General features: G+C 46.7%; 1 protein-coding gene across 8 annotated transcripts in view; it reads left to right on the top strand.

Moving 5' to 3' along the window:
• Positions 1-21,124, top strand: part of LOC309660648 (uncharacterized protein) — a 33,053-nt gene extending 11,929 nt beyond the window's left edge. For 4 of the 8 annotated variants that reach the window (XR_014263509.1, XR_014263511.1, XR_014263513.1 and 1 more), the window contains 2 exons: positions 17,421-17,692; positions 17,958-21,124. Coding sequence is in view for 1 of the 8 variants with exons in the window: in XM_082461593.1 (XP_082317719.1) it covers positions 17,421-17,704; positions 17,958-18,122 (449 nt within the window). In the remaining 7 variants the exon portion in view is untranslated. Of the gene's footprint in view, positions 1-17,420; positions 17,705-17,957 lie in introns of all 8 variants that reach the window. The other 4 variants (XR_014263510.1, XR_014263512.1, XR_014263514.1 and 1 more) reach the window with 2 other exon arrangements.
• The last annotated feature ends 486 nt before the right edge of the window (positions 21,125-21,610 follow it).

Genomic DNA, 21,610 nt, shown 5'->3' with positions numbered 1-21,610 from the left:
CTTAATAAGCATCCACTGAATACCTCCTGCGCGCTGGGTCCTGGGCTTAGAGCTGAGATGGATGCAGAGCTCATCGGCGGGGGTGGTGAGTCAGGGAGCGCAGGGTCCATGATGGAGGCGCCGCTTGGGTCAGTATACAAAGCAGACTGTGATCAGCCCTCTAAGCGGAGCCCCACAGACAAGAGCCCCTGGGCAAGGACACAGACACACTGAAGAGCCATCAGAGATGGCAAAGTGCTTTAGAGCTTCGCTCTCCAGTGGGTTGGTACGATTTTCTCCCAGTGTCCTTACTAGGGGCTCCCTATGGCTTTGAGTGGCCTCAGTAGCTGGTGTTTGACAGGCAGGGGCGGGGAGGCCCACTCCCACTCTCCTAGTATCCCGAGATGCTCTATTCCTTTGGCGGGGTCAGGAGATAGAAACCATTTCTAATGGCCTCAGTGAATGTCATCCCTGAAGAAGGCTCCAAAGAGGGTTTAGTCCAATTCCCCTCATTTGGAGAAGCTGAGGCCCAAAGAAGGGAAGGAGCTCCCTTTGGGGCCCTGTGAAGTAAAGCAGTGACTCAACCCATCTTGGAGCGCTCAGGGTTTGCATTATTGCTCTGAAGGTATCTGAAGAAGAACACGAAGGGAGAGGAGTGCCCTGCTGTCTACAACACACAGAGATATCTGTCAAGGGAAAGAAGGAAAAGACCAACAGTGAACAAGCCGTACATTCTTGCCTGAGCCATTTTCCCACGTCAGGACAGACTGTGCTGAAAAATTTAGGTTTCTCCTTTCATGTTGCCTTTCCCTGCACTCTGGACAGAATGCCTTTCTTTTCCTCCTTTTCTTTGGCTGGATCCTGACCAAGCCTGTAGAAAAAGAATCTTTTAAGAACATATCTATCTATCTATCGATATACATTCAGGCCCTGACAGTGACACGAAATTGTAGTGCCTCTTAATTACCCAGGAAGTGACAAGGTCAAGAGGTGTCTGAAAGCTGCCTTGTGGTTCTGGCATTGATTTCTAACCATTGTCACCGCTTCACAAGCTAAAGTGGGGGCCACAGAGCCTGGGTTTCTCCACTGTTTGGATTTCTTCCTTTCTCCCTCCCTCCCTCCTTTTTTTTAAATTTGAAAAGAAACTTCTGGCATTTGGGGTATTGATTGGAAATTTATAAAAGCAGGATGTGTTTCAGGTTGGCTGACCAGTCATAATTGCTGCTTGGTCGCCAGGGGAGGAGGTCAAGTTCTTGTAAAGACACCCTCCCTCCACTCCATGACCCCGCTCTCTGGCTACTCTCTCCCACTTTCTTCCTATTACTTTTGGACTTTCCAGGAGAAAATGACAAAAAAGATTTTTAATGCCCTTGAGTAGTCACTGGCTCTATTTATAATGCATACATAAGTTGTGTCCTTAGTTCTTGACACAGAGTTATGAGGGAGATGTGTTTTGTTTTGTTTTTTCAATATATTTATTTATTTATTTATTTTTGGCTGCGTTGGGTCTTCATTGCTGTGCGTGGGCTTTCTCTAGTTGCGGCGAGCGGGGGCTACTCTGTTGCGGTGCGTGCGCTCTAGGTGCGTGGACTTCAGTAGTTGTGGCACATGGGCTCAGTAGTTGTGGCTTGCAGGGTCTAGAGCGCAGTCTCAGTAGTTGTGGCTCACGGGCTTAGTTGCTCCGCGGCATGTGGGATCTTCCCGGACCAGGGCTCGAACCCATGTCCCCTGCATTGGCAGGCGGATTCTTAAACACTGCACCACCAGGGAAGCCCCTGATGTGGTATTTTTTTAAAGGGGAGGAGCCAACCATTGAACCATGGTCGCTGAGAAATTATATTAGACTACGAAAACAGAACTAAAGGTGTTCCTGGAAACATCAGCCTAAAGTTTTAGAAATTCCTGTGAAGTGTCGTTGAGTTGTATTTTGAGACAGGGAAACCACAGCCTTCTTTAGAGAAATGAGTGCACAGAGGCTTACCTGAGTATTTTGTTCTTCAATAAAAACTATGGAATGTGATTACACTGCCAGAGTAGAGAAACGGTTAATTCTTAGTCCGATAATAGAGTTTTTCAAAATTTTACCAAGTCCTAGTGGATGTTAGAAATTCCATGGAGAAGAAAAGTCAGAGCCTGCAACGTGCAGGTCGCCAATCTTCATCTTCCATGTCAGAGAGGACCTGTCTGTGCAAATACAACTCTGAAACTTCTAGAGCTCTCAGGAAGGAGTCAGAGGCACAGTATTTTCCTCTTGATTGTACAAATGACACCTTGGAAAGTTAAGGTCTTAAATCTAATGGTGTTAAACATGGAAAGATTCTATAATAAGAGAAACTTTACCTCTCTTCAGAGAAATCTTGCATTTTCTTCCCAAACCTTCCTGCTTTTCATCAAGGATTGAAACATACCTAAAGGGACTTCCCTGGTGGCACAGTGGTTAAGAATCCGCCTGCCTATCCTGGGGACACGGGTTCGAGCCCTGGTCTGGGAAGATCCCACATGCCGCGGAGCAACCAAGCCTGTGCACCACAACTACTGAGCCCACGTGCTGCAACTACTGAAGCCTGCGCATCTAGAGCCCGTGCTCTGCAACAAGAGAAGCCACTGCAATGAGAAGCCCGTGCACCGCAATGAAGAATAGCCCCTGCTCGCCACAACTAGAGAAAGCCTGTGCGCAGCAACGAAGACCCAACGCAGCCAAAAAAAAAAAAAAAAAAAAGAAACATACCTAAAACGTTTCAAGGGATAAGGGACAGAGTGAGGAGTTGGGGGTTTGGTGTCAAGGCAGAGTTTTAGTCTCACTCTACCCCAGATCTTGAGCAAGCCACTCTCCCTCTCTAGAGCTTGGTTTCCTCATCTGAAAAAATGAGCAGTTGACCTCATTGACCTCCCATTCATCTGGGACCCAGAGAACAGAAACAAGAAATACATTGACATCTACTTCTGAATGCTAGTAAAATTTCATTGGGCTTCAGGTTAGGGACAAATTAAAATATATCTGGCCTTTTGTCATCTGTAAATATTGACTGCACAGGATTTAAAATCCAGCCTGAATTAAATATTCCCAATGCCTCTCCCCGAGATCAGAAATAGATTGTGGCTAGACAGACAAGACATAGAAGCTGTTGAATAAACGTGAAACAAGTAAATATATGAGCATGATGCAGACACCCAGGTGTGAGGATGTCTCATAACTCTAAGAAATGTTGCTGTCTGTCCGCTCAACAATTCATATACCTTCCATCCATGCATCCTCCCACCCATCCACCCATGGGTGGCATATTGGCATCACCAATATGCCATCTTGTTCCTCCATACACTACATGACAGGTGGGTGTCATAACAAGGAGGTTTAGAAATGTGCAGGGTTGGGGGGCCCAGTTGAAGGGGGAGATCCTTTCTAGCTGGAGTCTTTAGAGAAGGCTTCAGGGAGGAGCTGGCATTTGAGCTGAGTTTTGAAGGATGGGTAGCGTGTGAAGAAGAAGAGGTGACGTGGGGAAGACAGAATGAGCAAGGGCACAGGAGGAGAGTCCTGTATTTGTGGGGCACGTTGAATAGTCAAGAAAGAAGGTCAAATAAGAAGACTGAAGAAACATTAACTCCGGGGATCAAAGCAAATAAGGAGAGTAGCCAGCAGTGTTTTGGAGGACCTTGGAACCAGCTATTTTTACAGTAGAGAGAGCGCTGATGAGAAGGAAGTGGAGGAGGCGGGAGGGCTGGGGAGCCAGGAGACAATGACTAGCACATTTTGTTATGGGAAAGGGTGTGCAAATAAAATATGAAAAAGCAAGAGGAAACCCTGAATACCGAATGAAATTTTACAAGTGCCTTACATTCAGTCTCCAAGAGTTCTCCAAGTAACTCTTTAGAAAACTTTGAAAGGTCAAAGAGACTGGGTTGGTAAGAGACTCATTAAGGAGTGGGAGGTAGGAGGGTGTGAAAGGAATTTCACTGCTTTTTTGTGTGTGTGAGACAAGAGCCTTTCCACCTTCTTGCACCTGGCCCTCTTATGCTATGTTTTCTGGAATTGCAGACATGGAAGCTTGGGTGGGTGGAGTCCACTGCTGTGCCCTGAGCCAGATGGTTTTCCAGCCTGGGAAGCACCGTCTGGACTGATGGCAGGAAGAGGAGCAGAGACCTGGGCTGGAATCCTGTCTTTGCTCCTCACGAGATGCGTGACACAGGAGAGCTGCACAAACTCTTTAAAATGGTATCATTAAAATGTTTCCAGTAAGGATCAGTTTCAATGACATATGAAAAAAGAAACTAGCCCCAAACATTAAGTCCTCCAAACACGCGGGCTCTTTCACAGGTCATCTCATTTTATCCCTGAGATAGCCCACTGAGGTAGGAATTATTTCCCTTCTCGCAAATAGGATCCTTGAGGCCAGAGAGTTTGAATAATGTTCCCATGATCACACACAGAACTAGGCTCCAAACTCAACACACTGGAGGACCAGTTAGTCATTTAATGATTTTTGTGCTTCAGTTACTGTAAAACTCTTGGCATTAGGGATTCCTGATGGCTTTGGGCTATTAAATAATTAGCATATATCTCTGTAATAGCAATATATTATAATTATATTAAGTAGACGAGGAATGGAAAGTTGTGGGTGAAGGGAGCATTGGAGGAAAATATGAGAGAGTGGAGAAAACTGGGAGGCAAAGTAACTTTGCAAGTTCCTTAAATGAATTCTTCAAAAATGAAGAAGGCTGGGGAGAAGATGAGCCAAGCTGCGGGGATGAGTAAGCCAGGCAGCCTCATTCCGCCCCCACCCCCCCCAACCCCGCTACCCCGGCTGCCCAGACCATGCTCTGGCCTCTGGCGGGGGCACCTAGTAACCACAGTGCACAGCAAAGCAAATACTGCCTTGTTGATTTTGCTAAAAAAGAAAATAAGAAAAACAGAGTTTACTCCCCGAGGCCCCTGTGCTGAGCCAGCTGTTTTGTAGCCCCCCACGCTGGGCTGTGGTCCTCCGCTTCTAAGGTACCTTGAGTGTTCAAGTGAAGGGAAATCCAGGCTTTTTAGCTTCAGCGCCTTTTTCCTTTCTTATAAACAGTGAAATGCTCACATCTGAAGTCTTCTGTTTTGACCAATACATGTCAAGGCCTAGAACATTCCTATCACCCCGGAAAGTTTGCTTGGGGTTCTTCTCAGTCAGTCCCTGCTTCCCACCCCACCCCCCCCGCCCCGGCAACCGCGATCTGATTTCTATCACCATTGGTTAGTTTTGACTCTTCTAGAATTTCATAGAAATGCAGTCGTACTGGGTGTTGTGCTCATGTTTTCTTCTTTCACACCGCATATTTTTGAGATTCATCCGTGTTGTTGCCTCTCTCGGTAGCTCATTCATTCTTATCGATAAGTAGTATTCCATTGTATGGACACAGTGCAACTTAGTTATCTAGTCTCTTGTGACCGGCATCTGGGTTGTTTCCAATTTGGGCCTATAATGAAAAAACCTGCTACAAACATTCTTTTGAGACAGTAGATGTATGTTTCCATTTCTCTTAGGTGAATACCTTTCACTGGAATTGCTGGGTCAGGGTGTAGTTACAATGGTGTGCTGGGGTGGGTTGGTGCTGGCTGGCAAGAGGCAATTATGCTCATCTCTTCCCAATTCAGCTCTCAGTGATGTCACTGGCGGCTTGAAACCAGCCATGGTGAGGGAATTGATACCACGGAAATCAGCAAATACTACCAAGCAGGCTTGTTTTTCTTCTGGGGAGTCTGTTGTTAAACATTTACCAGTATACCACTGGGTAGATGTGTGTTTAACTTTTTAAGAAACTGTTAGTTTTTCAAAGTGGCTGTACCATTTTACATTCCTACCAGTGATGTATGAGAATTCCAATGGCTTCATGTCCTGTCCAACATCTGGTGCTGTCAGTTTTTAATTCAGCCATTCTGGTAGGTGTGTGGTGGTATCTCATTGTGGTTTTAATTTGCTTTTTTCTGGTAACTGATGATATTGAGGACTTCCCCATGTGCCTGTTGTGGTCCTTTGTATATCTTCTTTGGTAAAGTGTCTGTTTAGTCTTTGGCCATTTAAAAACATTGGCTTGTTTGTCTTTTTTATTATTGAGTGGCAAGAATTCTTCTTATATTCTCCATAGAAGCTCTCTGTCAGATACATGTTTTGTGAATATTTTCTCCTTGTTTATAGTTTACCTGTTTATTTTCTCCATGGTAAATATTTTTTGTGAGCTGATATTTTAAAGTTTGATGACATACAATTTATCCATTTTTAAGGTATGGTTCATATTTTCTGTATCAGCTCTAAGATATTGTCATGCTCTCTCTGCCTGGAGTGGCCTTCCCCATTGCCTATCTGGAGAGCCATTCATTCTTCAAGGCTCAACATAAAGGTCACCCTTTAGGGAACCCTTTCTGGACTTCAGCTAGTGGTATCCTCACGTTTGGACCCCCACCTCTCTGATCATGCTATGATGTAACTGTCTCTTTATGGGTCTTTCCAACTTACCTGACTGGGAGCCCCAAGTAGGGTCTGAAGGGTTTCTAGATTTTATTTTCCATTGCATCTCCTCTTCCTCCTAGTCTCTTCTCTCATCTCCATCAGCAGCACCCTGCTAAGTGTCTGGCCTACAGTAGGTTCACAGTGAATGCTAGCTGGTTGAGTGAATTAACTTGAACAAACCCAGGACCTCATAAATCTGCATGGTCGACCTCTTTGTCCCTTGATTATGTTGTAAGGTTTGAGACTATATTGCTAATAGATCAGAGGATGGGGTAGTTTATTTCACGGAGCAAAAGTGAGTTTGAAAAATTTTACCAGGTTCTACCAAAGTCAGAGGTATTGAGGATGCTCAGTGAGGATCCAGTGTGATTCTGCTCAGAGAATGTTAAAGTTAGGCAGCTCTGTGTGCGCGTGTGTATGACAGGGAGGGAGAGGGAGAGGGTGTGTGCGGGATGTAATCTGAACTGCATCTAAACTTTGAGCCCGGGTTGACAAAAGCACTGGGCTGGTGGTTAGACAAACCTGGGGTCAAGCACATTTAGAGCTATGTGACATTAGGCAAGCGCTTTCACCGCTTTTAGTCTCAATTTCTTAGGTATAAACCAGGGGCAGTCATATTACCCATTGTCGTTGGAATGAAAGGCAATGTACATAAGACAGATCTGCAAATAGTAAATTTTCCAGGATACCTGAACCTAGGGTCTGGGCAGCTCTTGTGGGGGATGCTTGGTGGTTTCCTTGCTCTGCGAGGTTTTCCATGAGTGAAGGCTCCATGACTTACAGTTTCAGCGTGGTATCTGCCTGGGGAAGTTCCATACAGTTTTGGAGGTAGCAGAGTTGGAGGGGTCCCTGGGAGTCCACACAGAAGCCCAAGTGAGGTAGAGTACTAGGAGTGCTTGGCATGCCATCCACACAGATGTCCGCCCCTGAATCAGAGGGCCCCTTTTTTGAGGAATTTTCTTTTTCTTTTTTTTTAATTAATTAATTTATTTATTTTTGGCTATCGCGGCCTCTCGTTGCGGAGCACAGGCTGCAGACGCGCAGGCTCAGCAGTTGTGGCTCACGGGCCTAGTTGCTCCGCGGCATGTGGGATCTTCCCAGACCAGGGCTCGAACCCGTGTCCCCTGCATTGGCAGGCGGATTCTCAACCACTGCGCCACCAGGGAAGCCCTGAGGAATTTTCTAATTGTCTGTTCTTGCAGCACTCAATTGTGCCAGAGTGGGCTGTGATCAAGGCTTCCCTAGAAAACTGGAAAACTGGAAAAATTTGCCAGTTTTCCCCGTGGCAAACTAGTGGCTGCCAATACCCTTCTCCTCCCATCCTTCAGGGTCTTTTCAAGAATGTACGGAGACAGTGGGAGTCAGGCCTTTGGAAATAGTTCATAACTACATAGGCACGTGGTGCGTGCCTGCCAGGAGCGGCTCCCTTTCTTTTGTTCCTTCGTTCACTCATTCATGTATTCATTCCACATCTATTCAGCATCTAGGTGAGCCACGCATTGGGATTAGAAACAGAACGAGAACAAAACCAAAGCCCTCTGCAGTTGTGTCCAGCCATCCAAGGGTTAAGCGGGCGGCTCTGGTGGCAGGAGGGCGCGCGGCGGGTGCCAAAGTCGGAACCTGTTCGGCTGCAGCTCCGGCGCTGCCTTGACTCGCGGCCAGGCCTGGCGCAGCCGCCGGCTGTGGAATGTGTGAGCGCCATGTGTCACCGCCCCAGACTGTGGGAAAACGCTGCTCCGCTCACCTCCCAGCAGCTGCCCCGCGCCCGCCGGCCGGCCCAGCCGGTAAACGGGAACCGCCTGCCGCGCGGGCCCCGGGGGCACTTCCGAGAGCGCCTGCGGCACCCACCGCTCCGCCCGCCTCCGCGGCAGCCCGGCAGGGCCCTCTCCCTGCCCTTTGGATCCCGAACGATCTAACTGCTTTCCGTTTAGTTCGGTCGGCCCTGTTAGACCCAGCAGCCTTCTAAGCGCAGGGCCTGGGGATGAGGGCCGGGAGGGCTGTGGTTTGAGATACCACTGGTCCCCCTGAGCACCTTCCTGGCCCCCCGCTAGGGGCCCCGAGGTCATGCTCAGTGATCACAGCTCAGAGTAGGAGGCCCCGCTGTACCTGCTTCCCCCAGATCAGAAACAGATTCCTCCAGGGCCAGGCAGGGGATCTTCACCTCCCTGCAGGGTCACACCCCCAGTCTCCGGTGCACCCACGATGACAGCCCAGCGCCTGGTGTGAGTGGGAGCCACGCGGTGCTCAGAAATCCCCCAGGCCAAGGCCTTCTAAGTGCAGCCGCGCTGGGGGACTTATCCTGGGTGGCAGCAGAACCACTTCTAGAATCCAAGTCCAGTGCCCCTTCTGCCACAACCCCAGCACTCCCCTCCTGGGCATCGTGCCCTTCTCAGCAACTTAGTGCCCTGATTTGAGTCCCTGCCTTAATTAGAGAAGTTGAGAGTGGGGCACAAGGGGATGGGGGTAAACCATGTGTGCTGAGGCTTTGCAGCTTTGCCCAAAGTCAGCCTTATGCTGCCAGAGGTCCTACTCCTGTCACTTCACCCTGTCTTCCTGGGGGTGTGCCACCCACAAGCCTTGGGCCCTGGTTAGCGAAACCTCCACTGCATCCCAGTGCTCCACCAGCACCTTTCCGTTTTTGCACCTGGCTCCTGCTTGTCCTTCAATGTCTGGGCCTGAGGTCAGGGTACAGCTCATCCCTCTCCTGAACTCCTGAAACACTTGATTCCTGTCCCTTCTTACGGCCACCTACAGTTCATGATCTACATGCCCTCTCTTTTCTTCCACAATTTCTTAAGGACAGGGTCTATGTTGCCTTCCTTTCTATATCCCCGACAAGCAATAGTCTGGAAGTTCTGCTTAGTGGTATCTGCTCTGTTTGTTGGCTGGATGAACTAGAACATGAATGCTTTTCCAATGCAATCTATCACTGGCTCACCATTTCACTTACCAGATGTGTGACCTGGGCAAGTTACTTAACTCACCTCTTTAACTCTCAGTTTTCTCACCTGTAAAATGGAGATAAGTTCAACTGGTCTTGGGTCTGAAGTGACTTATGTAGTGGCTGGCACACAGCAGGTGCTCAATTAAATATATATATATGTATATATATATATATATATACCTACATGTATGAAACTGCTAAAATATTCAGTACATGAATGCTTATCAGCGTATGCATAGAATATGCAAATACTAAATGACAAGTATTTTCAGTAACTCTTTCAATACGGCACATCTATCTCTTTGTTAGCTAGTCTGATGGTTGGGGAAACTCCTTGTTATATCAGTGTGGGTCACCTTTTGTGTGTTTTCCCCTTCCCAGTGTCCTTCTGGGGGCTGTGGTGACAGAGCCAAGACTGGACATAGAGAAGCAGATGTCCGGGTGTGGGTAAGTGTGTGCTTCTAAAGGTGCCCCACAGCCGTACCAGACAGACTCCTGTCTTCTCAGGACCACTTTTCCTCCTCCATCAGGGCATGACTTTTAACCAGCTAAGCATGTCTGGAGCATCTGCTGTGTGCAGTGCTTTGTGCTGGGCTTATGGATGATACAGATCCTCACGTGCCTACCTGCAAAGAGCTTCTCTCTTTATTGGAGGAGCAAGATGGGGACGCATGGGGGAAATTATTGAGTCAGCAAGATAGTGTCACTAATTTAGTGCTATCATGTGAGGGGCTGGTGACAAGTGACACAGGTTTCTAAGGAAGGAGAGATCAGTGATGACGGTGGGTGTATTCATCTACTTGGGCTGCCATAACAGAATACCATAGACTAGGGAGCTTAAAGAAGAAACATTTATTTTCTCATAGTTCTGGAGGCTGGCAAGTCCAAGATCAAGGTGCTGGCCAGTTTGGTTTTTGGTGAGGCTCTCTTCCTGGCTTACAGATGGCTACCTTCTCACATGTCCTCACATGGCCTGGGTGGGGCAGGGCTGGCGGTGGTGGGGAGTCTTGTCTTATAAGGACATTTATGCTATTGGATTAGGGCCCTACCTTTATAGCTGCATTTAACCTTAACTACTTCCTTAAAGGAAGTCTCCAAATACAGTTCACATGAGGGGAGTTAGGGTGTCAACATATGAATCTGGTAGGGGGGCACGATTCAGTCCATAGCAGTGGGGAAAGGGTGTGACTCAGTCTAGAAAGAAACCTCCTTGGCTAGGTGGGTGGGGAGCCTGCCTGGTGAAGGGAACAGCTTGGGCAGAAGTGCAGAGACAGGTGCGAGCAGGCCGTGAGGAGCCTGGCAGGGCTGGTACCAAAAGTGTGTGCTGGGTGGGAAATAGGTTTGAGAAGCTGGGGGTATGGCCAGATTATGGAAGGTTTTGAATGCTGGGTGTTTGGAGGGTTTTTTAATGCTGAGTTTGTGCTGATTGTGTCTGGAAATAGGAGCTGAAGAAGGTTTGGGAGTGGAGGAGGAAACACTGGTTAAATGGCAGGGCAACAATAAGGCTTTGAAAATGCTTCTCATAGGCACCAGATCTAGGAAACCTAATCCTAGTCTTCAGATGAGGGCGCTGAGGCTAAGAAAGGTCAAGTGACCAGATTAAGGCCAACAGCGGGTTAGTGGGACGCCAGGATCAGCTATGGCACTTGGCTGGCTCCACAGTGGACCCATCTTCCATTGTGTGCCTTGGCCCCTGGGTACCAGGTGGGGAGAGGGGCTCAAGGAAGGTCCATGTGGGAATTCCCTGGCAGTCCAGTGGTTAGGACTCCGAGCTTCCTCTGCTGTGGGCCCGGGTTTGATCCCTGGTCAGTAACTAAGATCCCATGGCCAAAAAAAAAAAAAAAAAAGAAAGGTCCACTTACTGGGCTTGTGACCAGTGGATTAGAGGGAGTTGAGGGCCAAAAGCAGCTGGAACTCGCAGCAATGATCTAGATGAGATTCCCTCCACTGCCTCTTCCCCCGACCTGGCTGGGGCAAGATCAGCCTACGTGAAACTGTTAGGGACCAGTGGAGAATGGATTTGAATGCAGTTCTGTGGACTGAGGAGGATTTGCAATGGACACGCAGGCGGAAAGGAGGGCATTTTATATCTGTTGGATATGTTGGTTGCTATTATTATTGCTATTTAAGATGGTACTCTGAACCATACATTTAAGTTAACGCTTTAAACAGTAACACACCAGATTTAACCAAAATCCAAACAATATGACAGTACAGACAGAAAGGCAGAAACATCTGGGAGATATTAAGTGCCTGTGAGCAGTGGTTTTTCTACGTCGAAATCCATGGGGCCGACTTCCAGGAAAACTAACCATTCTGTAGATGAAGAAACTGAGGCTCAGAAAGAATAAAAGCTGCCTAAAGCCACACAGGTTGTAAGTGGCCGAGCTGGTTGACCCCAGATCCATCTGGATTCAATGTGTGTCCTCTTTCCACCCCCAGGATGCTGACACTGGGCCTGTTTGACACTTGGATATCAGGTATCCATCTGGAAACTTTATTTTCCAGACCCCAAATAGGGACACATGGTCAGACAAGTGTGAAGGCGCTTATGGGGACAAGAGGCTAGAATGTTTTAAATTAGGACCATCCGGGCAAAGCCAGGACATCTGGTCATCATAGGTATCTAGGGGCTGCCCACACCCTTGGCACGAGGCTGGCTGTTGCCATTTAATACTCTTCCCCATCCTGAACGCCCAAGGTCTATTTTTCAGTTGGAGCATATGCCACAGACAAGTGAGAGACTTTTAAAAAGATCAAACAGCTGGAGAGAGATTGCATTGGACATTCTTTTTAGGGCAGCCTGAGAAGGGGAAAGAGCAGGGGAGGGCAGGGAAGTGGCAGAGGGTCAGAAGAATAACCCACAGCTTCCAGATCCTAGGAGGTGCCAGGCTCTGTGAGCGGAGGGCAGACTGAGGTTGCAGGGCTCTTCACCTGTCTCAGGAACGTGGCTACCCTCCTCTCCTCTCCCTTCCTCTTTCCCCGTCTCTTCCACTTGCTCTTTCCTCCTTTTGAACTTCAACTGCTCCCTTCCTGCCTTCCTCCCACTCCCGCTGGGAGAAGAAGGATGTGCAGCTGTGCCTGGCACCCCTCTGGGAGGGGGCATCGGCTTCTGGGGAGGGGAGATGGCTTTCTAGCTGACTTACTAGCGAGTGATGTGATGGCATCAAAACCTCTTCTGCGAAATGGGCCCGAAGGAACAGGTTACTGTAGAATTCTGTGGGGTCCTATGTGAAACCGTTCTGGAAACTGTAAAGAATTGGACACATGTGGTGCTCAGTTTTGAATTCTGTGGGTGTTGGGGGTCAATGTCATGTTGATATTGTTAGGATCAAATGCCAATCTTAGAAGCATTCATCTGGAGACGTGTGTTTGATATTGTGTGTCTGACTCATTAAGAAAGAAGAAGTGAGGTCGGAGGGGTGTGTGTGTTTCTGTGTGTGTGTGTATGGAGAGAGAGAGAGAGAGAGAGAGAGAGAGAGATTTGGCATTCGCTAGAAAACACATAATCATAGAGTATTAGAGACAGGCCTCAAAGAATGTATAACCTATCCTCTTCACTTTATACATGGGGACACTACAGTCCAGACAAAAAAGTTAATTTTCCAAGGTCAATAGCTAGTCAGTGGTCACAGTGGACATCATCCAGGTCTCCCGGTCCAAGTGTAAGTCTTCCCCTTTGAGGCCGTGTTCAGCCATATCATGCAAATGGCCCTCTGCTAGGAGAACGGGGAGGAGGACAGGAGAGGAGATGTGATCTCTAGTGTCCGGGCCTCACAGACTAACTGGGAAGGCCATGCCCCAAGCAGAGAACAGCTCCAAACTGTGCTGACTAGGGTGGGAGATGCAGGGATACAGCCCAGGGGCCTATGAGAATTCAGATACAGTCACAGCCATCCAGGCCAGATGGTTGGGGAGGACTTGGGGGACAGTTGGAATGATGTAGCATTGCCTTCAGTGATACTTTGGGCTCCAACTCTTGTCTAGAGGTAGGTAGTTAGGCTTTTAACCAGCACCTCTATTTTGAATTCACATGTGCCTATACTTCGCTTTCCCTGCAAAGCCCATTAAGTTACAAACTGATGGCTCCTAAAACCTCTCTGCAAAGGGTTTAATGTCTGTGACAGAGACAGAGAAGCTCACCAGTTAGTATCTACTTCGCAATCAGCCCAGTGTCTAAAGGAAGGCCACTGACTAAGTGGTTGGCAAAGCTAATTTGTCATTCTGGTGTTTTAACCTATTGTGCTTTTAAAAGCATTATTCTTCCAAAGCATTTCAAAAGTCTATCTAGCTCCTCTTGGAGAGAACCAATTAGCAAGCAGTCTTTACTTGCCAGTGCAACAAGTTCTCATTAAAGTTACTCACCTTGTTTTCCTTTTTATCTGGAAACATCATTGGGAACCTCTGGAAGACAGTGATCTCTGCCCCCTCCATTGCACCTCCCATGAATTCTTGCCCAGGGTGGGCTCTAAGGGAACTTTTGTTGGATTGACCTGAAGATCAAAGTAGGTGGCATATCCATGTTACTCCCAACCCTCTTGAACCCCCAAGCCTCGAGTTGCTCACAACTCGAGTTATCACCTGTGAAACTGTGGTTATCCTAATACCTCATGTGAATTTCCACCATAAGCAATGTCACCTGATGGCGGGCATCTTGAGGAAGAAGACTGAGTCTTATTCGTCTTGGTATCTTTATGCTTAGCCCAGTGCCTGGTACATAGTAAGTGCTCAATAAATGTTTATTGGATTAAACAGAAACAAAACACACTTTTATTAGGCTACTTCTGTCCCCAAACTCAGACTATATATCATTACAGGTAAAAGAGATTTTTAAAATCATTCCCTGCTTTGGAAACTGTACTATTGGCTTCTTTTCTCAAGGTCAGCGTTTCTGATCTGATTCCTGTAGTTCACACAAGAAATGATAACTTCCCTGTTACTTCAAAGTCCCTTTCTCTTACCTAGGCTGATTTTTTTTTTTAATTTTAATTTTTTAAAGCACAGACTCATCTTTGATCTATGCAGGACAATGTATCTGTGTTGACAAGATGTTTTCCCCCAGTTTCCTCATTTAAGCAAGCTTTAATCAGTTTGCTCCTTCCTTATTCTAGTCCTGAAATGATTTTTTTTTTTTTTTTTGGACCCAGAGTTTACCACGGAAATTCACATTAGAAATTATTTCTGAGTCTTTCTGGGCTTTTCATCTTCAGATTATTAGGATAAGACCCTCCCTCTACCCCCAACCTCTGTCCACTCTTTGGATTATAACTTAATTTAAAAACATGATCTTGGGCTGCATATTCATTCATGTGAAGATTAACTGATCCAGATGAACTTTACTGGGATGTAAATACTGGAGCTGGAAGGCAAGATCAAAACCATTCCCTGTACAGAAATGTTAATCTTTCTTTTGCAAAGGGGAAGCACAGCACTTTAACACGTAAGGCGATTTCAAGCATTTTTACATTAAGTAGACTCTTGTGTCCTTTTTGTGTGGTTGAGATTATTTACAAGTAACAGGTAAAGGCCAGAGGTCCACAGAACCACCCAATCTTCCTGTTTTAATGTCAGCCCCACCAAAGATGTTTCGAGAAATCACTGTTGTGACCACAGTATCAATTAGTACGACCTACTAGTATTTCATCCACTTGAACTATGTCACCAGAGCTTGAACGAAAAAACTATGTTTCTATTTGTGTGTGTGTGTGTGTGTGAGATGTGGTGGTGGAGTGCTGGGTTAATGCAGAATAACAAGAGAAGAGCCTAAGCTTAATGAACAGTCAAACTATAACAGACTTTTCTTATGAAACAAACTCTCTAGATTTCTTCTGTATATCAAGAAATCAGTAAATCCTTCCATAAAGCAAAAGTAAATCTTTGTTGACTTATAAGAATGTTTGGACTTTCCCTGGGTACTTGCCACTGAGTCACTTTTATATGGAGAGCTTTGGAAAGTTTGCCTCCCGCTAACAGATACCAAATTGAGAGACTAATAAAACATAAAATAGCCTGGGGCATTCTGGGATAAAAATGGCTCCAAGCTGACCTCTTATCCAGACTTCCATACTTCTACCCCCTCCAGCTCAGCCCAATCTCTTAGACCAGGTCTAAAATAGGCTGCTTCCAAAGAAGGGTATTACCAATACCAAAGGGTATTACCCTTGGGTTAAATAAATATTTTGTGTGATTTCTTTCACCTGGCCAATCAATTATTGGCTCAGATTGACCTAGAACCTTCTGGTTATTGTAAAACTCTTCTGTCTCTACCCCGGAAGAAAGAATCATCTATTATCTCAACAGTACACACACACACACAGAGATACTTTTACAGCATTTTGAAGCTTTGGTGAGATGCCTTAACTTATTTAAGCAAATTACACAAATAAAGTAAAAAAGCTCACATCTGTTTTGAGATCGACTCTGGTAGCATTCGTGTTATTGGACATTATAAAAAGGAATTCCAGTTACAGCAACTACATTTATAAAAGCACAAGTGGGGTGGGTGAAATTGGAGTAGTTCACTAGGTTAGATCAATATTCAATCCTGGCTACACATTCACCTGGGAAGCTTTTGAAACATACCCATGCCAGGTCCACATGTCCGACCAATTAAATCAGAATCTCTGGGGGGTGTGGCCTGAGCATCTGTATTTTTAAAAGCTCCTCCAGAAGATTCTAATGTTCAGCTAGTGTTGAGAACCACAGAGTCAGGTAAAAGGAACCTGGGAATCAGGAACGCAGTGATTAATATTATGCCATGTCCAATAACAGAGTCTGAACTTTTAATTTAGGATAAATCTTCAGGTGTCAGACGCTAGATAGGACTTTAGAGAGAATGTCTCATTGTAGAGAGGAGGAACTGAGGCAGGGAGGCTTATTAAGGTTGGATGGCAAGATAACATAGACAGCACTCATTCTAGAAATCAGTACCTTTCACTGAATACCTCTGCCCCTAAAAGTTATATTGGAAATTAAAAGATCAGATACACCTTTTTGTTCCTAGCCATCCATTTACTTCGAAATACTTAAAAGACCGAAAATGGTTTATGGTGGTGAAAAGAGCACAGCTTTGCCACTCTCAGACCTCTGAGTGGCATGGACATAAAGGCCGCATCATTTATTAGCTATTGCTTATCCTCTCTGAAGCTGTTTTCTCACCTGTAAAATAGGCATTAAGAATAAAACAAATGAGGGAATTCCCTGGTGGCACCACGGTTAAGACTGCACTCCCATTGCAAGGGGGCCCGGGTTCAATCCCTGGTCAAGGAACTAGATCCCACATGCATGCTGCAGCTAAGAGTTTGCATGCTACAACTAAGGAGCCCACTGGCCACAACTAAGGAACCCACCAGCCGCAACTAAGACCCAGCGCAATGAAATAAAAAAAGATAAATATTAAAAAAAGAAAAGCTTTTTTTTTTTTAAAAAGAATAACACGAATGAGATAAGTCAAACATGTAGGATGTGCCATAATATGCGCTCAGTAAATTAAATAGTAATTATAATTATTAACTGCATTAAAAAAAAAAAACTTGGGCTTTATGTAGAAAGAGCTGCAGAGGGGATACAAAGATGTCATGGTGTTTCTTTGCATGAAATATCTTAATCTTGCAAAGGTTGTTTTTGGTTTCCATTGATTGAAAACACAAATAAACCTCAACTGAAGCACTTCCTAGGAAGGAATGAATGGATTTCCAATCTGTGTTTTCTTGTTTACGGTGGAAAATATGGCATCCAAGGAAAACACAGGTGGTTAACTGTTCAGTGCCTTCTATTTTTATCATATGCAGAGAGGGCTCTAAACATACAAATGCAAATATTTTAAGTAACAGAAAATGAAGACTAACTTCTCAAGGTTAAAAGGCTTCAGGTTTCCTGTGGCAAATTTAGGTTTCTCTCTTTCAGCCATTTCTTGAAAAAGAGCTCCAGATCCCATACAGATTGAATTCCAAACCAATTATCAACAACAACAAAATCTGACAATTGGCATTTTCAAAGAACCATTTCTTTTCCTTTAGGGTCTTTTTGTTTTGTTTTGCATCCTTTTTGTTTTGCAAAAAGAGTATCTACGTCGGGAGAGGCAAGCCACCTCGGCGGGTTGTGTGTCTGTGAAACGAAGATGGGAACCGAGACTCGGCAGGTCCCCGGAGAAGCTGGCCGCCCCCGCGTCCCCAGCCCCCGGCCGGGCTTGTGCGGACGTGTCTCGGGCGTGACCTCTGAGCAGCTGCGCCACCGGCTCAGCCTCGCGGCGGGAGAAACCCGAGCTCCTAACAAAACAGTTCCATCTTTGGCAAGTCCTCTGGTATTTAAGGCGCTGCCGGTGGGGAGAGAGGCCGCGTGCATGAGAGGCTCTGGGAATTCGCAGGCTTTCGCCTCCCTGGTGTTACGTTTCTGAAGGCTCTGAGCATTTGCGGTGGAGCCTGCGGTGGATGGCCGGGCGGGGGCGGGGGGCGAACCCAGCCACTGGATCTTCCTGTGGCCCGAGGGAGTCTGGTTCACCGTCCTCCCTGGGGTGGGTCTCAGGACTTGATTTTTCTTTTTCTTCTTTTCTGCAGATACCATGTGGTCAACAGGGGCTGAGAAGATTTAAACCCTTACAAGAGGAAATCTTTCTAATATCATCCTCCCTCCCCCCCAAGCTGATTCAAGTTGTCACTTTAGGAGCTGCCTCTACCTGCCTGAAGTACTGGAATGCAGAGTTGAAATTGACAAAGAATTAATGCATTCTTTCGGGGGAAGACGTTTTGTGGCCCCATAATAGTACTCAACAGTTATTGAGTGCTTACTCTGTGCTAAGCACTTTAATGCAATAATTCATTCAATCCTCACAACAATCCTATGAATCCTATGAAGTAGGAATTCTTGTTATACCTGTTTTACAGGCAACGAAATGGGCACAGAGAGGTTCAGTAACTTGCTCAGGGTCACACAGCTAGTAAATGGTAGGGCTGGGATTGAAACTTAGGCAGTCTTGCTCCAGAGCCTGTGCTTGTAACTACTGTGCTCACCAGATGAAAGATGCTGTGTTCTAGAATTCCTCTTCTAGCACGCCGGATCTCAACAAGGTGGAGAAACAAGCTCTGGGAAGTTTGGAAATCAGATGTGACAAAGTCAGGCTTTCTGAAATGTCCTGACTTAGTCAGAAAGAGCTGGGGCCTGTGGGGGAGGTGTATACAGCCCTCACCAGGAATTGTGTACGTTCTGTTAGTTTTGGACATGTTGGTGGTGTGTTAACGCTCACCCTGCCATTCTTGGGAAGGCTTCCCTGGCGTTTCGACTTATGGGAAAGGGATAGGACAGGCAGTGACAAGAGGTGAGGATTGTAGTCAGTCGGCTACCAGTATTGGTGTGAAAAAAGGGGGGGTATAAGAGCGACACGCTGCCTGGCAGCCCAGCCAGGACGTTCCCTGAGAGTCAGGGGAAGGGCCTGATCTCACCTTTACTGCTCCAGGAAGTGTTCCGGGCCCTTGGAGGCCCCCTCCTCTGAAGCCCGTGTCTGGCAGGCCACTTTATTGATGGACAGAAGTTGTCAAGGAGTCAGTATTTGTTTCCCCATCGAGGACATCCCCTTCCTGGTATGCACGTATAAGGAGTGGAATGAGGCATTGGAGGATGCTTTTGGGGAGAGGGCAGTGAAAAAGCCAAGGTTCTAGGATGGGTTGGGGGCTCATTTCTCTGCAGTGCGGAAGAGCTAGAAGCATTGTTTCCCTCACACACACACACACACACACAATACAGGAAGTTCACTTCCCACTGGTCTGAATGTCTCTCTAGATTAATCCTTACTCACAGATTCCACTACTTTTGTGGTAATGATCTCTACAGTGCCATTTTATACCAGTGAAAGTACGCACACATGTACCTTCAGTTAGGCAGGAAAAGTCTTTCCCTGTGGCCCCCTCTCCGGGTACCAGAGTGTGAGGGTCCTGGCACACAGCAGGAGTACAGAAAGTGCCACCCCCTACCCACCTTTATAGGACAGTGATTAGGGCACAGAGCAGCCGTGGGTCTGTACCTCAGTCACCTGGACTGTATCTGGGTGTCACCAGGCCAACCCTCAGTGTAAGTATTCCTTTAGATGGGTAAACGGTGTGGTGGGACATGCATACCTGTTGTGGGTTCCTTTATGGCTGTGCCGCTTACTTGCTCTGTGATCTTGGGCAAGTTACTTAACTTGTCTGCGCTTTGGTTTTGTTGTCAGCAAAATGGTGCTAATACTAATAATCGTCTCAGAGGGTTGTTGTGAGGATTAAAATGGGCTAATAAATGTAAGATGCCTGGCACATGCTAAGTTGCTTAATAAATATTAGCTTCTGCTTTTGCTACTATTACAGCTATTATTATCAGGCAACTCTAGGCAGCTTACTTTACCCCTCTGAATCTCATTGTTCTCATATGTAAGATGGGTGTAATACTATCTGTTTTATAGGATTGTTGTGAGAATTAGTGTTAATTACTGTCATGAAGTGTGCCGTTTATGTGTTCGCTTTAGCCTAGTTTATGTCCCAGGCGACGACTTTATTTTCAGATATGAGGAGGTTTCCTGTAAGAGCTTCAAAATACTGACCGTAGCCAGTGAGGGTGCTTGGACACTGCATAACCTCAACGACATCCCCTTCCCCAGCTGTAAAATGGTATAATAACCACCCCTAGGAATCTCAAGGACCTGAGGAGGAAAAAAGTAGACAATAATATACAAAGAAGCATTCTGAGCTCCTCTGAAGAGAAACGCACATAAATGGAAGGTGGGATTATAAGGTGGAGTAATCACTGATTTCTCTCTCCCTCTTTTTTATTTACTTAGAAGAAAACTAGCAATTAGGAAGCATGGCCTTGTTAAAGCGGTGGCCTGGGAAATTGTTCTCTTGGCACCTAATCAGGACTTGTGACAAGGCAAGTTTTTGCAAAATGTGGGCAGCAGGGGACCTCCCCCCAGGCCCAGCGATAGGGCTGCAGATGGTGAGGAATGTGCTGTCTGAGGGCCGTGGCCTGGGGGGGCTGACACAGAGCCCGCCAGGGGCGCCTCCCTGGTCTCCTGTTCCCTGAGGAAGTCTCCCCCCAGGTCAGCAAGGAGGCTCCACCCAGCTCAGGAGCCTTAATCCCTGGAGCCTGAAGTCACCCTTCTGGGCCTGTTTCAGCTTGCTGCTGTCCTGGATCCAAGGTTTTCCACCCTTGCGCCCTCTTGGCACCACCGGGGTGACCGCAGGGCTCTGAAAGCTCCTCCCATCTGGGCTTTTTGCTCTAATTCGGTACCGAGAGGAAGAAATCTGCCGGCTCTCCTTAAGATGGGCCAGAGCGGAGTTAGGTGCTTGGGGCCTCCGCTTGCCCCCTCACTGTGCCTGGCTTCCTGAAGCTGCCTCCACCTGGGAAGACTCCCTCCTCTCCCTGAGTCCCAGTCTGCCCGTTGTTCTTCTGCATCCTGCTAAGAGACTGCCTCTGCCAGGAGGCCTCCCCCAGGCTTCCCGGGTGCCATTACCCTCTTCTTCCTCTTCTAGACTCTATTCGATATAGGGTGGTTTTTGTGTTAGTCCTTGACTTATCTCACCTTTGACTCTGAGCTGCTGGAAGGAAGGGAAGGGACAGAAATTGGAGAGGTAAAGTATACCCAGCCAGGTGCCACGGCCAGAATTCTGCGCAGAATTGACTGAGTTGATTTCCCCTCACTGCATTGGCAAAGCAAGCGGACAGCTTTCTGCGAAACACTGGGATGAGCAATTCTTTTTTTTTTTTTATTAATTAATTTATCCATTTATTTTTATTTTTGGCTGTGTTGGGTCTTCGTTTCGGTGCTAGGGCTTTCTCTAGTTGCAGCGAGCGGGGGCCACTCTTCATCGCGGTGCGCGGGCCTCTCACTGTCGCGGCCTCTCTTGTTGCGGAGCACAGGCTGCAGATGCGCAGGCTCAGTAGTTTGTGGCTCACGGGCCCAGTTGCTCCGCGGCATGTGAGATCTTCCCAGACTAGGGCTCGAACCTGTGTCCCCTGCACCGGCAGACAGATTCTCAACCACTGCGCCACCAGGGAAGCCCTGGGATGAGCAATTCTTTTAAAAATTATGAATGATTTTAAATATACAGAAAATATTATAGTAGGCACACATGTGTCTACCACGCAGGTTACCAGATAATAGTATTTTACCATATTTGCCTTAAATATCTTCTTATTTTTTTAAAATAAAACTTTTAGACATGGAAGCAACCTAAATGTCATC

The sequence above is a fragment of the Balaenoptera physalus genome (assembly GCF_965194825.1).
Source record: "Balaenoptera physalus genome assembly, chromosome: 4".
In the NCBI taxonomy this organism is placed as follows: Eukaryota; Metazoa; Chordata; class Mammalia; order Artiodactyla; family Balaenopteridae; genus Balaenoptera; species Balaenoptera physalus.
Note: the sequence above shows the minus strand (reverse complement) of the source record. Positions and strands in the feature narration are given on the sequence as shown.